Source organism: Cynocephalus volans, chromosome 10 (assembly GCF_027409185.1).
Source record: "Cynocephalus volans isolate mCynVol1 chromosome 10, mCynVol1.pri, whole genome shotgun sequence".
NCBI lineage: Eukaryota > Metazoa > Chordata > Mammalia > Dermoptera > Cynocephalidae > Cynocephalus > Cynocephalus volans.
In genome coordinates, this window is record NC_084469.1 from 27567118 (window position 1) to 27584234 (window position 17117).

Genomic DNA, 17117 nt, shown 5'->3' on the forward strand with positions numbered 1-17117 from the left:
TACGTTTCATAAACTCTGATATATATACATTTATCATAAACTGATATACATTATGTGAACTCTGATAAACATCTTTCTAGAGATCCTTTATTTTGTTGTAACATTAAGCCAGTTGTAATATTTTAGTCCTTTGGGACGTATAAGTCTTTTGTTTAATTTTTGTACAGTTGGCTTACATACACATTTTGAGGAATGTATTGAGAACCAATGTAGGGAACGACCTTTAATGTGTAGACATTTAGCTTCCCCGCAATTTGTGGGAATCACTAGAATGCAACCCACTATAATAACTTACTTTTTGAAAAACAAGTATTAAAAAAATGTTCATCCATTCATTAAACTATTTCCTTAGTACCAATTATGAGTAAGACATTATGTCAGTCACAGTAGAAGATGGAAATGAAAAGACCAACTTGGCCCTGTAGGATTTATGATCTAGGTGCTAGAGGGTAGTTAGACACATACTCAATTTAGTATAATACAAGGGAGAGTGATTCATTTTTGTAGTTTTTTGCAATTTACACAGTACTTTTTCATGTATTATCTCTTTTTTGACTTCACAATAATCTTTTGGTAAAGATAGAAATTATTAGTCTCATTTTACAAAATTAGATATTGAGAGACTTGTCTAAGGGTAACTAGCTATTAAATGATGGAGTATAGATTTAAATCCAAGTAATATGTCTTCCAAGTCCAGTGTGTTCTTGGTTATATCATTCTGCTTTTCCTGGTGTGCTTTGCATAGTAGCACGGCCTCTTAGCCAGTAATTCCATTTTAGCAGCATGCCTCTCTTTTGTCCTACTGCAGTATTTGTGCAGTTACTTGAATTTTTAAAATTTTGTTCTTGGCACTTTATTGTTAGTGGAAAACAAAAAAATGAAAGCATTGATAGTAGAAATAAAAAACAGTTTGGGTGAATTTTAATATGCTGAAGACCAAGATAGAAATCCTTAAGTGTGCCAAAATTAACAAATCTTTAGCTTCATTGCAGTGTTTAGGTGTCCATTGATGGACCTCACGTACTATTATTAAGGAAATGTTCCATTTCAATAGCTTTCCCATCCCATGTACCGTGTACTAATCAATCCAAAGTTTTACTTCTACTTGGAGAAAATGAAGGCACAGGAGATAATAGATAAAGAAAGGAAAAGTAAGAATTTATTTTTTGTTTAATAATGTTGAGTTATTTTGGTGAAAACAGTATAATTCTAAGGCCTAATTTAGAGTGGCATTCATATTTATCTATTTATAATAGATATCATTTTTAGAGGGAAATGAAAAGGATTATACATTTTGAAATGAAAAGGATTTTACATTTTAATTTTCATTCAAAACTGTGGAGAGGCTCAATTTGTCTACTTTTGATATCATCAGGGTCAGCCACTTAATCTGATTTTGCTCTGTCAGAATGTTCTCAAATTTTCTCTATTCTGTCCTAGGTCATATAAAAGTGGGTCCGGAGTAAACAACAGAAGAACTGAACTGTTTTTAAAAGAACATGACCACCTTCGAAAGTAGGTATTCTTGAATGTATGTGTACTGTGTAGTTTCCCATGTTTATTAATTCATTTCCTCAGGTAACAAACATTTTATGGTGTTTATTATAGTAAGAGCTTTATCAAGGTAATTCTCCTAATGACCCTATTCAATAGAAATGGAATTGCAATTATTGTGACCATATTTAGGAAAGATACTATGGTATTGAGTATTTCACATCACTTAATTATTACCTGTAATATGTTTTTTACTGCCTTAATGTGTTCTTTTCTTTAACAAGTCTATTGCTCTTATACTTCTGTTCACTACTACAGGTTATTAGTAATAATAATAGTAAAAGTACTGATAATCCCTTGTGTTTGAATGGCCTGTTACCACTTATATATGAAGAAACTTTATAAAGGGTAATTAGGACATATATCAAATCCAAAAAAAAAAGTTTTTTTGTTTTCTAAGATATCAGAAGAAAACACCTAAAATCTTAGATGAACTTTATATATTTTTTAAAACAAGTCACTGTACTCTATTCCTGCTTTGTCTGTTTTTCTCTGAAACGTGCTAGTTTCTTTACTGTTTGTTTTATATTTTTTGTAAAACTTAAGGATCAGAAAATTACTTATCTCTGAACTCAGCCTGTAAGCACTTAAGCAGCTTATATCCATGATAGTTAAGCGTTAGGAATTATGTTGATATTTGCTACTGAATTTCATAAATTAGTCCTGGCATATGAGCTTAATGTACTGTTCAATTTATTTTTCTTTAAAGATCACCACTTTATTTATTTATTTTTTGTTTGTTTATTTTTGGTGGCTTGCCAGTACAGGGATCTGAACCCTGGACCTCGGTGTTGTAACACCGCATTCTAACCAACTGAGCTAACTAGCCAACCCAAGTTCACCACTTTAAATCAAAACATGGAAAGATCAAGACCTTTTTAGGAGCCTGGGTGTTTCTAGTTGGGGAACTAGTTATTAATGTTCTTAAACTGTTGAATATTATTGATTGGCACAAGAGGGCAGTATTTCCTAGAGTGTGTTTAGTTTATAGTTATTCATAGCTTTGGTAATTCTTCTTGTATTTCTTAAAGACTACCATAAAAAGAATTTGGTATTGCATCCAAAACTATGTTAATATATTCTTGGGGTACTGAGTAATTCAAGGGAGAACATATTCAGGTAGCACAAAATAAAGATTAGATTGCATTGGTTTTTCTGTATTTATTGCCTCAAAAAAGAAATTAAACAGAAATGCAGTGGTTTACGTTAAGAAAAAACCAATTTGATGCTGAAAAGAGTATACCAGGGTAATTATATATATTAATACTCTTTATTTTATTACTCCAGAACAAATTGTGTTATAAACTTTTATATGAAATTTTGCAGGAAATTTTGCACTTATTTTAATTACTTAAAGTAATTAAGGGTTTTTTTTTTTTTTTTTGGTGTCTGGTCAGTAAAGGAATCAAACCATGGACCTTGGTGTTATCAGCACCACGCTCTAGGCAACTGAGCTAACTGCCCAGCCTCCCTTTAGGAGTTTAATATTGTTTGTTTTACAGGGAAAAAAAATGAAACGATTTAAGTATACACATCTTAAATAATTTGTTTAGTGTTATAAAAATGATGAGACAGTGGATGTTAGAAGGTATTTTTCCATTTTTGTTTGATCAAAGTAAAATGTCTCAGACAATTATATATATAATATACTTTATATATTCCTTTCAACATTCTTGTGAAAAAGTTTGCATGTGCTCATTCTACAGAGAGAAACTGAGGCAGGATTAAGCTGAATGGAATATGAACTTTTGATTAATTAGAGGAATTGTTGAGACTAAAAACATGGGTTTAGTTATTGCTCTCAATATTAGAACACCTTTTTTAAAAATACCTTTTTAAGAAATCAGTCTTTCTGTGTAAATTACAAGTACTTGCTAAGTAATAAAATAACATAAAATTATGGGCTAATATATTTACAAAATAAAATGAAAAACTTTCTCTGGTTTTTCAGTGTTGTCTCTATTTCATTTGCTAAGTGCTTTGAGGAAGAATTAGCAAGATTTTTTCAAATAGCTTTTCTTTAAATAACAATAGTATAAGTATTCTTCATGGTGCTTATTTTAGAAAGTATAGTTCAACAACACAAAAAGAAAATTTAAATCAGTACAGATTTTGTAACATTTTTTACTCATCAGTACATTGTGATCATTTTCCCATGTTATTTGATAATTTGTTTTGTTTTTCAAAACATATAGTACATATATTCCATAAAATAGATAAACCATAATTCATGTAACCGTTTCCCTAATGTTGACCTTTTGGATTATTTTCAGTTTTTACTTTTATACATAGTGAAGTCTTTGCATGTACCTTTAGTTATTTCCTTATGATAAATTCCTAGAACTAGAATTGCAGGATTAAAGAATTTTTTTTTTAATCTTACGTTTCAGAATATATTTATTTTTAAAACTTTTGATATAATATTGTCAAATTTCCTTCTAAAGGTATGCTAGTCTATAGTTCCATTGATATCATATACATAAACACTGCCCAGTGCCCTCAGTAACACTGGTGTTTTGATTTTTTTTTTTTGATTCATGTCAAGAAGAGAGGTAAAAATTTTCAGGCAGTAGTTTTTTTTTAAATATAAGGAATATATTTTCATCATAGAAAACTTAGGTTAAACAGCCAACCAAAAGAAGCATAAGGAAGTAATAGATAAATTAACCTAACAGTGAAATGGACAGCAAGAGATTATGAGCCTCCTCAAGCCCATTTGTAATTAGTAGGCCAGATTTGCTGCTAGGGTACTTTTTATTTTGATCTTTCATGAATAAAGTTTTTTAATACCGAGCAACTCATTTGATTTTGTGCAGTAAGGTAGGACTTTTTATGCCTTAGGTATATGTTTAAGTTTTTGATTCTTTGAAAAATATTATTTTTTCACGTTAAATAAATGTCTACAACTTGTTTCAAAAGTACATATTTTTGCCTTGAAAAAGAGTAAAGCAACTTTATAAATGAATGCCAGACTTTTAAAAAAAACAGTGAAAACTAACTTTGTAATCAATAGTTTTTACCAGCTTCCTTTAACATTCTTTTTGTCTAAAAATAAATGTTGTTAGGTTTTAACAGTTTATCTTACGAAAGGCAGTGATTTCTTTTTCTGTCTTTCCTTTTTTTTAATTGAAGCATAATTGATTGTATATATTTGTGGGGTACAAAATTGACTCAATATTTGTGTACAATATGCGATGATTAAATCAGGATAATTGGCATATTCATCATTACAAAACATAATCACATGTGTCCATTAAACAATTTCTTGCCAACTCCCCTCCCCCTTTCCCACCTTTAGTAACCAGTGTTCTGTTCTCTCCTTCTGTAAGTTCAACATCTTATTGTGATTGTTGTGTTTGTTTACTTGTTTGTTTTTTTCTCCTACCTTCCTTCCATCCGTCCATCCATCCATCTTCCCTTCCTCCGTTACCCCCTTCCTTTTTTCCATCCTTCCTTTCTTTCTTCCCACTTATGATTGAGGACATCCAGTATTTCTCTTTCTGTGCCTGGCTTATTTCACTTAATATATTTTTCTCCAAGCTCATCCATGTGCTGCAAATGGCAGGATTTCATTCTTTTTTATGGCTGAGTAGTTTTCCATTGTGTATATATACCACATTGTGTATATATATATCCAGTAGTCTGATGATGGACATTTAGGTTGGTTCCAGCTCTTGGCTGTTGTAAGTAGTGCTGCAGTAAAATGGGAGTGCAGGTATGCCTTCAACATGATGATTTCCATTCCTTTGGCTATATACCCAGTAGTGGGATTGCTGAATCATGTGGTGGTTCTATCGGTAGTTGTTTGAGAAACCTCTGTACAGTTTTCCATACTGGCTATACTAATTTACATTCCCACCAATGTATAAGAGTTCCTCTTTCTCCACATCCTTGCCAGCATTTGTTACTCTTTTTTTTTTTTGCTTTTGGCAGCTTGCTTTTATGAGAATTTGAACCCATGACCTTGGTGTTACAAGGCTGTGCACTAACCGACTGAGCTAACCAACCAGCCCTATTCTCTGTCTTTTTCATAATAGCCAGTCTAACTGGGATGAGATGATATCTCACTGTGGTTTTGATTTGTGTTTCCCTGATGATTAGTGATGTCGAGCATTTTTTCATGTACCTGTTTGCCATTTGTATGTCTTCCTTTGAGAAATGTCTATTTAGCTCCTTTGCCCACTTTTTAATCAAGTTGTTTGTTTTTTTACTGTTAAGTTGTTTGAGTTCCTTGTATATTCTGGATATTAACCCCCTGTCAAAAAATAGTTTGCAGATATTTTCTCCCAGCTGTAAGTTGTCTTTTCATTCTGTTGATTGTTTCCTTTGCTGTGCAGAAGCTTTTTACTTTGATATTTATACAATCCCATTTGTTTATTTTTTCTTTTACTGCTCATTCTTTGGGGATCTTACTCACAAAGTCTTTGCCCAGTCCTACATCCTGAAGTGTTTCCCCTGTGTTTTCTTATAGAAGTTTTATAGTTTCAGGTCTGATATTTAAGTATTTAATCCATTTTGAGTTGATTTTGGTATATGGCAAAAGGTGTGGGTCTATTTTCATTTTTCTACATATGGATATCCAGTTTTCCCAGCACCATTTATTAAAGAGGTTGTCCTTTCCCTGGTGTATGTTCTTGGTGCCTTTGTCAAAGATCAGTTGGCTTTAAGTGCATGGATTGATTTCTAGGCTCTCTATTCTGTTTCATTGGTCCTTGTATCTGGTTTTATGCCAGTACCATGCTGTTTTAGTTACTATAGCATTGTAATATAATTTGAAGTCAGGTAGTGTAATGCCTCTGGCTTTATTTTTTTGCTCAGGATTGCTTTGGTTCTTCAGAGCCTTTTGTTGTTCCATATGATTGTTAGGATTGTTTTTTCTATTTCTGTGAAAAATGTCATTAGTATTTTGATGGGGATCACATTGAATCTGTAGATCTCTTTTGGTAGTGTGGACATTTTCACAATGTTAATTCTTCCAATCTATAAAAATGGAATGTCTTTCCATCTTTTTGTGTCCTCTTTAATTTCTTTGAGGAGTGATTTGTAGTCCTCATTGTAGAGATCTTTCACCTCCTTGGTTAAACTTATTCCTAGGTATTTTATTTTTTTGGTAGCCATTGTAAATGGGCTTGCTTTCTTGATTTCTTTTTCTGCTAGTTCATTGTTAGGAATATAAAAACAGTACTGATTTTTGTATATTGATTGTGTATCCTACAACTTTACTGAATTCATTTATCAGCTGTAAGAGTTTTTTGGTAGAGTCTTTAGGTTTTTTTGTATGTATGATCATGTCATCTGCAAATAAGGACAGTTTGACTTAAGCTTTTCCAATTTGGGTGCCCTTTATTTCTTTCTCTGACCTGATTGCTCTGGCAAGTACTTCCAATACTATATTTAACAGGAGTGTTAAGAGTGGGCATCCTTGTCTTGTTCCTGTTCTTAAAGTAAAAGTAATTTCTTTTTCTATATGGTAGATAATGTAACTTTCATTTTTGACTTGTCTTTTCCTGAGTCTGTCACTCAGAAGAAAATGCTGACTTTGAATTAATGTCAAGCTTGTAGCTATTTGTTTTTCACTGCATTTTTATGGTTTTTTTGGTTGCTCTTTGGATTAATTTCTTTTTCTTTATGTAATTGTTGTCTTTCTGTACTCCCTGGTATTTTTTCTCTTTTTGAAAAAAGTATCTGAGTTAGTTTTGTATTTTAAAGTTTTTTTTTTCTCCCAATAAACTTTTGCCTTTATGATCTTGTCTCTTTTTATGTTTATTTTATAAAGTATATATGGCTGATTATATTATTGCTGTTTTACAGATGGGAAGTTAAGGACTGGATTACCTCAAATCTTGAAAGACTGATTTGTCCAAAGTCATGTATTCAGTATCTTACCAGGCATTTGTGCTTTATTTCTCTAGAAGCATTTTGACATTTTGAATAAAATATGTTTTCCACATTTACCTTAATGAAGTTGACAACTTTCAGAGATTTACAGTAGTGACGAGAAACTTAGATTAGGACATAAGCATATGCAAATATAAAAAGCATAGGGTCTTCCTGTACTTCTTTAATGCCAGTGATCATCACCTCCAGGTGAAGATTAGCCACCTGTTACCATGGCTTCATCCTCCATCTTCTCATCTGCAAATATACTAACTCAGAAATCTTCAACTTCATCTCACTGTGACCAAGACATTTTATCCATCCAGGCCTCTCTACAGTATCCCTAGCTTGTGTTTGTTTTTCTTCTTTATAGTCTATCTTCCTATTTTAGCCAGCCTGGATCTCATGGATAATTAACTAAAATACTCCCAACATAATAGCATTTCCCGAGCCCCCATCTTTCTGCTGTACCCCTGTAAAATGCCAACTCTATCCACAGTCTACTGTTCTACTCCTATACCTGATGGATAGAGAAAAAGCACCTAGTTATACAGATTAACCCTGTTTTGTATTAATTATTTCCAACCTCATCTGAGTATTCAGCGTGCCTGATAGCTTTTGCTTTCCTGATCCTGTTTAGTTCTCACTCTCATTCTCTTCAAGAACTTTACCAAATCTTCTCATTCCCCCTCTTTACCTTCCTGTCTCTTCACCCAAGATAGAGGTCCTTACCTCATATGTCATTGAGATTTTTAAGTTTTTGTCCTTTTCTGCAAGTTTACCTATAGGAATACCCTTCTTTACCCCTTTCCTGTAGTTTTTAGAGGATGGAGTGTTTCTTCCAGGTAACCCTAACACATCCATGTGGCACTTGTATCTAGCCCTATCTGCTACATAAGTATTTTGCTCTTCAGTCATCCTGCATACTGGCTCTGTCTCTCTAGTTTATACTTGCTGTGCTCTGTGTCAGTAATCATTTCCTCTTTAGCCTATTGACTTCTTCCGTCACAACTCTACTGAACATGTTATCAGTAGACACATCAATGATCTCCTGAATGCCAAGTCTAATAGGTATTTTCATTCTTCTTCTTTGATTGCTCTGCCTCAGTTGATACTATAATCTCTTCCCTCCTTGAAACCCTAGACTACTGTAACACTACAATTTACTGATTTTTATCTTTTTTATTACCCTTTCTTTGTTTCCTTCCTGAATGCTTTTAGATGCAGCCTAGAATCCTTTTAAATGTAGTGCTCCTGGCAAAAATAAGTTGGAATTAGTCCACAAGATATAACTTATTTGCCTCACATTTTAACTCAGTTATTTGTCCTTGACACACATCATAACAACATTTCCTCCTTCCCTGATGTGGCAGCTAAAAATAAGACCTAGCAAAGAGAAATGGAAGTGTTCACTCACAAGTTTATAGGAAAATCAATTGGTAAGATTTTTTATTGCCAAGGTTAAGAAAATTAATGAGAGAATTGAAGAAAGAGACATGAATTCTAAAATCATATGGAACCAGCTAAGAAGTTAAGCTGAGGAATTTCATCCATACTTGGAAGCTATGTTTGTTTTCATGTAAGTACTCTGGTTTGTGGGCATGTCATGATTACCACTAGAATTGCAGACTGTACATTAAGCACATCAGCTTTAAAATCCTTGACATTTTAAAAAGACTTCTGGCAGTGTTTCAGAGTAGTCAAGATATTTAAAATATTACCATTTTCTGTTAGTTTCCTAAAGTATAATTTCATTTATTCACATCTTATCATAAGAACATATTAATAGATTTCTTGGTTTATAGGCTTTTTTAAAAAACTTTTTCCATTTTTCTCTCATTAATTTGTTACTTTTATCTTGACTGAGATATCTTAAGGGGATTATTCCTTGAATTGGTAATATAGTATAATGGATGGTTTTGAAGTCAGACAGACCTGGGTTCAAATCCTGGCGTGGACTATTTATTTTGAGGCAAGAACTTTAATCCCTCTGATTCTCCAGTGTCTTTTAAATGGGGAAAATAATCCTTACTTTAAAGAATGTTACAAAGATTAGAGATGATGTATCTAAAGTGTTTACCCCGTACAGTGCCTGATATGTAATAGACCAGTCCTCAAATTCCATTGAGCCCCATTCTTGCCCATAGTGACATTAGAATTAAAAAAAAGTATACTGGTACATTAGAATTGTACACCTAGAGCTAAGTGACAGAAACTCCAGATCTATGGGGCCTTTCAGTGCCAAAATGGCATGTAGGAATAGGTAGATGAATGCCACCTAACACTCAGAGTGTTTTAAATTATTCTCTTATTTTATTACTCATTAGGTTTACTACACATCAGTATAATGAATGGTTTGTTTATTCAAAACCTTTTTTTTTTAGGTGAGGGTTATAAATTCTAATTGCATTCCACCTGTGTCTCTGCATTATCTAGATGTACATGTAAATTTTTTTGTATCAGTTTTGGTTGTTTTAACAAGCATTTTTTGAGCATCTATAATGTGGAAAGCATCATGTTGGGTGTTGGAGATAGAAAGGAGAATAAAGCATAATGGCATTCTTCCCCATCTTCAAAGAGTTCAGCTAAGGTGGGGATGGGGAGCAGAATGGAAATGTTAATGGATAGTTAAAGTGCAAAATTATAAATGCTTTAATATATGGAGAGGTTTGTACATACCACTAGAAGATCACATAAAAGGGAGTGGTTAACTCTGCAGAGGCTTTTGAAAGGGCTTTCTTTATAGAATTAAAACATTTGGCATGGGTCTTGAAGAATGGTTTAGGTCTTCACCAAGTAGAGATAAGAGGTTTGGGGAAAAGGCGAAATTTGAACCTTAAGACCATGCCTTTTTTTCTTTTTTTAAATTTCATTTGTTTTTATTATGTTGGTGGAGAAGCAGGGCGCTGGCCAGTACAGGGATCTGAACTTGTGACCTTGGTGTTATCAGGCTGCACTCTAACCAGCTGAGCTAACCAGCCAGCCCCTCTTTTTTTTTAAAATCTGCATCATTCCTGATAAATTATCAATATGGATATATTAAAAATGTCATTCATTTTTACCTCCAAATCCTGTTCTAGATCATAGGCCTTATTCATGTTCCAGAAAAGGGCAGCCCCATATAGAGCGAAAGAGTTAGTGGAGGGATGGACTGAAAGGTCGTGTGGGGTTAGTCTGAGGCTGCCATTTTTCCCCATAAATTAAATTTATTGAGTTATAATTTACTTATGATAAAAACATACCCATTTTTAGTTTGCAGCTCAATAAGTTTTAGCAAATGTATATACTGTTAACTGGCATTACGGTCAAGATCTAGAACATTTCTATCACCCCTCCCCCCCAAAAAAGTCCTTTGTTCCCCTTTCTAGTCAATCCCTGTCCCCCAGTCTCAGGCAGCTGATTACCTGCTTTCTATCACTACAAATTAGTTTTACCTTTTCCAGGATTTCATGTAAATGAATTCATACAGTATATACTTATTTCACTTAGCATAGTGTTTCTAAGATTTATCCATTTGTTTTCTTTATATCAGTAATTAGTTCCTTTCTACAGCTGAATAATTTCCATTGTATGATATACCACAATTTGTTTATTCATTCAGCCACTGGTGGGCATTTGGTTGTTTTCAGTTTTGGGCTATTACAAATAAAATGGTTATGAACATTCACAGACAAAATTTTGTATGGTCATGTGCTTTCATTTCTCTTGAGTAAACTAGTTTTGTTGTTGGGTTGTAGGGTAAGCAGATGTTTCTCTTTATAGAAAAACGTCAAACTGTTTTCCAAAGTGGTTGTACCATTTTTGCATTCCTGTCAGTAATGCATGAGAGTTCCGGTTGCTTTAAGTCTTCGCCAACACTTGTTGTTGTCAATCTGTTTAGCCATTCTGGTAGGTGTGTAATAGTATCTCATTGTGGTTTTAATTTGCATTTCTCTGATGACTAATGATTTTAAGCATCCTTTTAAGTGCTTATTGGCCATTCATATATCTTCTTTAGTAAAGTGTCTCTGTTTAAATGTTTTGCCTATTTTTTTATTGGGCTATTTGTCTTCTTACTCTTGAGTTGTAAGAGTTCTTTCTACACAACGGACAAAAGTCCTTTGTCAGATAGAGATTTTAGAAATATTTTCTTTGAGCCTGTGATTTAACTTTTCATTTTCATAATGATGACTTATGAAAGATGAGAGGTTTTTAACTTTGATCAAGTCTAGTTGATCACTTTTTTCTTTAACGGTTCATTTATTTTAGGCCTGTTGAAGAAATCTTGGCCTTTCCTAATGTTGCAAATATTTTCTACTATGTTTTCTTTCAGAAATTTTATACTTTTAGCTTTTACATTTAGATTTATGATCCATCTTGACTTCTCTTTTTGGTATGGTGTAAGTTAAGGGTCAAGGTTCATTTTTTTACCACATGGATATCCTGTGGTTTCAGCGCCATTTGTTGAAAAGACTCCTTTCCTCTGTTGGATTATGTTTACATCTTTCTTCAGAATCAATTGACCATATGTTAGTTGGTTAATTTGTGAACTCTGTTCTGTTGCATTAACCTATAGGTCCATCCTTATGCCAATTTCATACTCTTTTGATTACTATAGATTTATAGTAAGTTTTGAAATTGAGGTTGTGTAAGTCCTGTAATTTTTTTCTGTATTTTCAAAATTGTTTTGGCTCTTCTGGATTTGTTGCACTTTCATATACGTTATAATATCAAATTGTAAAAAAGCCTGCTGACATTTTAATAAGATTATAATGAATCTATAGATCCATATGGGAAGAATTGCCATCTTAACAATAGCAAATCTTCCAATCCAGGAATATGGTACGTTTTTTGTTTGTTTAGGTCTCCTTTAATTTCTCTCAATAGCATTTTATAGTTTTCAGCATATAGGTCTTGTACAAATTATGTTAAAATTATCTTTAAATATTTCCTTTTTAGGGATGTGATTATAAATGGACTTTAAAATTTCTAATTTTCCAATTGCTTTTGCTAGTATAGAAATACAAATGATTGTTGTATATAACCTTTTATTGTGTCACATTGCTAAAATACTTCTTCATTCTAATAGCTTCATGGTAAATCCCTTAGGATTTTCTGTGTACACAGTCATGTTATCTGAGAATACAGTTTTATTTCTTCCTATCCAGTCTGTATTCCTTTATCTCCTCTCTCCCTTATCCTCCCTTGTTGCACTGGCTATGACCTCCAACACAATACTGAATAGACTGGTGAGTGCAAAACATTCTTGATTTGCGTCTTAGTGAGAAAGTATTTAATATTTTATTATTAAGTTTGATATTAACTGCAAGATTTTTGTACATGCCCTTAATCAGGTTGAGGAAGAACCTTCCTGTTTTGCTGAGAGTTTTCTGTTGGTTGTTTTATCTTTATTTTGAAATAATTTTAGACACAGAAAAATTGCAAAAAGAGTACAAAGAATTCTTGTATACCCTTTACCTAGTTTCCTTAATGTTAGTGTCTTACATAACCTTAGTTCAATGACCAATGAGCAAATTAACACTGGTACAGTAATACTAACTAAACTACAGGCTTTATTCACCATTTTTCCAGTAATGTCCTTATGTTCCAAGATCCAATTCAGGATCTCACATTGCATTTAATTGTCATGCCTCCTTAATCCTCCAATCTGTGACAAAATTGCCAACTTAATTTGTCATGAGAAAACATCAGACAAACCCAAATGAGAGACATTTTACAAAAACACTGACTGGTATTCCAAAGTGTTGTGGTCATGACCCTATGCAGTTTTTGCAAGAATACTATACAAGTGATGATGTGCCCTTCTTGGAGCATCATATCAGGGTGTATATCATGTCAATATGTCTTATTATTGATCATGTTAGCCTATATTACTGGGCTAAAGTGGTGTCTACCACGTTTCTCCACAGTAAAATTAGTATATTTTTCATTGTAATTATTAAGTATAAGGAAGATACTTGGAGACTATGCAAGTACTTTTTCTTCTCAAAATTTTCCCACTAATTTTAGCATCCATTACTGAGTTTTGCCTCTTCAGTTATTACTGTGGTGTTTGCCTGCTAGTGCTTTTCTATTTCTATTAGTCCTTTTACATTTATTAATTGTGACTCTGTAAACAAGAGTTATCACTTCTCCACCATTTAGTTAATTAATGTCAGTATAGACTCATAGATACTTATTTTGTACTGTGGGGTATAACCCAGAACTATAATTATATTGTTGTTTAAATTGTTCCATACTTGGCCATTGGGAGCTCCTTCAGGTTAGCTTCTGTCATTTGACCATATCCCATTCTTTTTTCAGCACTTCTTTTACTTTCTGGCAGCACAAAATGTTTGTAGTTCATTTTGTATCTTTCCTGCCTCAGCTCTGGAATTAACCACTTCATCAAGCAGCTTTGGTTCCTTTTATTAGAGAATGGTATTCAGAAATTAAGATCTGGGTGCTAGATGTGCTTATTGTTATTCAGATATCGCTTCCAGGCTCTCTCTTGTGGTTTTTTGTGTGTGTGTGCTGGGACACGGCTGGCCATTACAAGGATAGAACCCTGGACCTTGGTGTTATTAGCACCATACTCTGACTGAACTAACTGACCAGCCCTCTAGACTGTCTCTTGCTGAAAGTTTTTATCATGAATGAGATTGAATTTTTTCATTTTATTTTTTGCAACTATTGAGGTGATCAGTTTTTTTTCCCTTTGTTGCTGCCATATGGTGAATTACCTTGATTATTTTCAAACATTAAATCAATATTTAATTCCTGAAATAAACTCCACTTGATCATGATATATTTATTATCTTTTTTACATATCGCTGGATTTATTTTGTTAAATATTTCTGCATTATTGTGAAGAATATCTGTAGCTTTCTATTCTTGAAATGTTTTTGTCTGGTTTAATATAAAGGTAATGTTGATCTCATCAAATGAGTTGGGGAGTGTTCCCTTTTCTATATTCTGAGAGTTTGTACAGGCTTAGTGTTATTTCTTCCTTAAAAAATATCTGATATAATTTACCAGTGAATCCGTCTCAGCCTGACAAGATTTTTAAGTTACAAATTCAGTTTCTTTTGTACATATAGGACTGTGCTTGGGTTGTCCCTGGACAAGGTTACTGTGATTGGCCCAGCCTAAGTCACAGATCCATCCTTGTGGCCAGGAAGTTGGAAAGTCTATTATCAGAAGAAAAGAATATGGCATACTCAGGGCTCCAGGAAGTTATCAGCCAACTAGTCTCTTCAATTTGGGTTTACTACACTTGCTTCTATACTCCAAGCCATAGGCATAGAAACAGTATGGTTAAGCTAAACTGTTTTTTCTAGTGATATTTATTGAAGTGCTTTTTTACTTTAATACTCCATTCTTCCCTCCATCTCCCCACCAATTTGTTTTGAGCTGTTTATGGACCTATAGGGTCCTCTATCTTTAGCTACAACCTAAATCTCCAGCTTCCTTACTCTCTTTCTGTTCCTTCATCCATATCACTCTCTCCCTTTACCTATTAGGTGCCAGCCATAATGGCTTCCATTCATTTTCTTTCACAAAGATATCAAGCTCTTTCCCTTTTCAGTCTTTTTGTACTTAGACTTTGTTTTGTCTGCTTCAACTACTTTTCTCTTAACTTTTCATATAGATTATCCTTTGACATCTCTATGGTCTAAGCTCACTTGTCACCTCCTCAAAGAGGACTTTTTAACTATCTCATCTGAAGTAGGTCCTCATTTGTTTTTACTTATTAGCAAAGCACCTTTTTTGTTTCCTTTATAGCATTTATGACAATATGTAATAATTTGCTCTTTTTATTTTTTTAATATGTGACCCTCTGAGTGAATGTAAGCTTCATGAAAGCAGGAACTTGGTTAGTCTAGTTTTGGGCAGTGTTGTAGCCTCAGTTCCTGTTATATCATAAGACACTATTTATTTGTTGTATGAATAAATGGATATAAGCAGAAGGTATTAATTTTGGTTTCATATACATATGAATATACATGTGTCACAATGTTTAGAAAACCTGTTTCCATTCATTCACTTATTCCATAAATATTTATTGAATACATACTGTATACAAGGTATTGGTCCAGATGCTAAATATATGAGTGTATATGAAATCTAATTTTGAGGACCAAAGGAAATATTATTAATGTAACCAATTATATTTTTTTGCTTTGCAAGATGAATTCTCCATGAAATTCCTTTTACAAAATCAAATTCTTATATTGGATATAATAAAAATCTTTGGTAAGCATCTCTGTTATTTATAGGTGACAAAACAAGATTCAAAGAGGATCTAGGCCAAGGTCTCATAACTATTTAATAGTATAGCTCTTACTAAATGTACGTTTCCTAACCCATTTCCTTACTTGTCCCACATCACACTGCCTTCCCTGTGATTTGCTTCTTTAAATTTTTGTTTTCATTATATTACGGAACCAGCATGGCACAGGTTTATTGAGCATTGGAAGCTCAGTTGCTTTTCACAGAGGTGACCTGGCCTCTCTGTCTTTTTTTTTTTTTCCATATTTAAAATGGAATAATAGCTGCCCCCCTATGTTACATGATTTTAAGGCTGAATGGCTTAAGAGTTAAGGCATTCTACAAAATTTAAAGCACTCTAAAAATATAAAGAATTTGTTGTACATTACATCAAATTCAGAACTATTCTATAAAGCAGGTTATGCTCAGACAGGATCGGTTACAGTATTTAGTTGAAAATTGTAATTCTGTTTTCATTTCATTGACTATTTAGCAGGTATGATTGAGTTATTATCTGAGAAGGCACACGTTTACTGTATAAGTATAAATATGTTCATGACTGAGCAAAGAATTATATTCTCAGTTGGAGGTTTACCTTTTATCTGCTGACTGTTTTCTTACAACTTTTGTTAGACTATGTTTAGACTTGATATTTTGAATTTTTTTAATTCACCAGCCTTGTCATTTGTGTGATCCAAAGTTGTGGTTGAAGAAATATTTTAGGTAGGCATTTTAAAACCATTAAAAATGTTTTCACCTTTTATTTGTTTGTTTCATGATTTTAGCCAATTTCCCCTGAGGTCACACAGCTAGTAAAAGCTTGGGATTCAAGCCCAGGCATTCTGGTTGTGTTGCTTCTGCAATACAGCACTGCCTCTCCAGGATGATTCTTATGGTATCTACTTCACAGGGTTGCTAAGATAATACATGTGAAAGGGCTCTGTAAACTGAGGCATTTCTGTATAAAACAGAACATAATGAATGTCGTAAGATTAAGAAAAATAAATAGTAAAGAAGAAAAGGATTACAAGCCCTTTTATATACTCTGCCAACTTATATTTCTTAAATAGAGTTTGAAATACTTCTGATGCCAGAATAGTCTTAACGAAATGAAATTCTAATTGTATTAATGGACCATGAGCATATTTGAAAAATTTGAGACGTATGATCCTCATAATTTAGTGACCTTTATAAGGAGTGGCTTTATCCCAGTTCAGTAATGATCAAATTATAACATCTGTGAATGGAATGATACAGTATACTGTTGACATGCAAGGATTTGACGTTAGTTTTCTTAATTATTTTTGAACCCTAAAGATTCATGGTGTATAGTTTTGTAGAGATACAAACTTCAGTGTTATATGCAATGAAGCTGTTGTTGAGGAGGAAGCTAATGAGTAAGCCTTACCCATTTGGACAGCAGCATTTATACTTCA

General features: G+C 33.1%; 1 protein-coding gene across 2 annotated transcripts in view; it reads left to right on the top strand.

Annotated features, from left to right (window-relative positions):
- The window catches only part of GOSR1 (golgi SNAP receptor complex member 1), a 47615-nt gene that overhangs the window by 11918 nt on the left and 18580 nt on the right, over positions 1 to 17117 (top strand). For both annotated transcript variants that reach the window (XM_063111231.1, XM_063111232.1), the window contains exon 6: positions 1441 to 1515. In XM_063111231.1, the coding sequence (XP_062967301.1) occupies positions 1441 to 1515 (75 nt within the window). The remainder of the gene's footprint in view (positions 1 to 1440; positions 1516 to 17117) is intronic.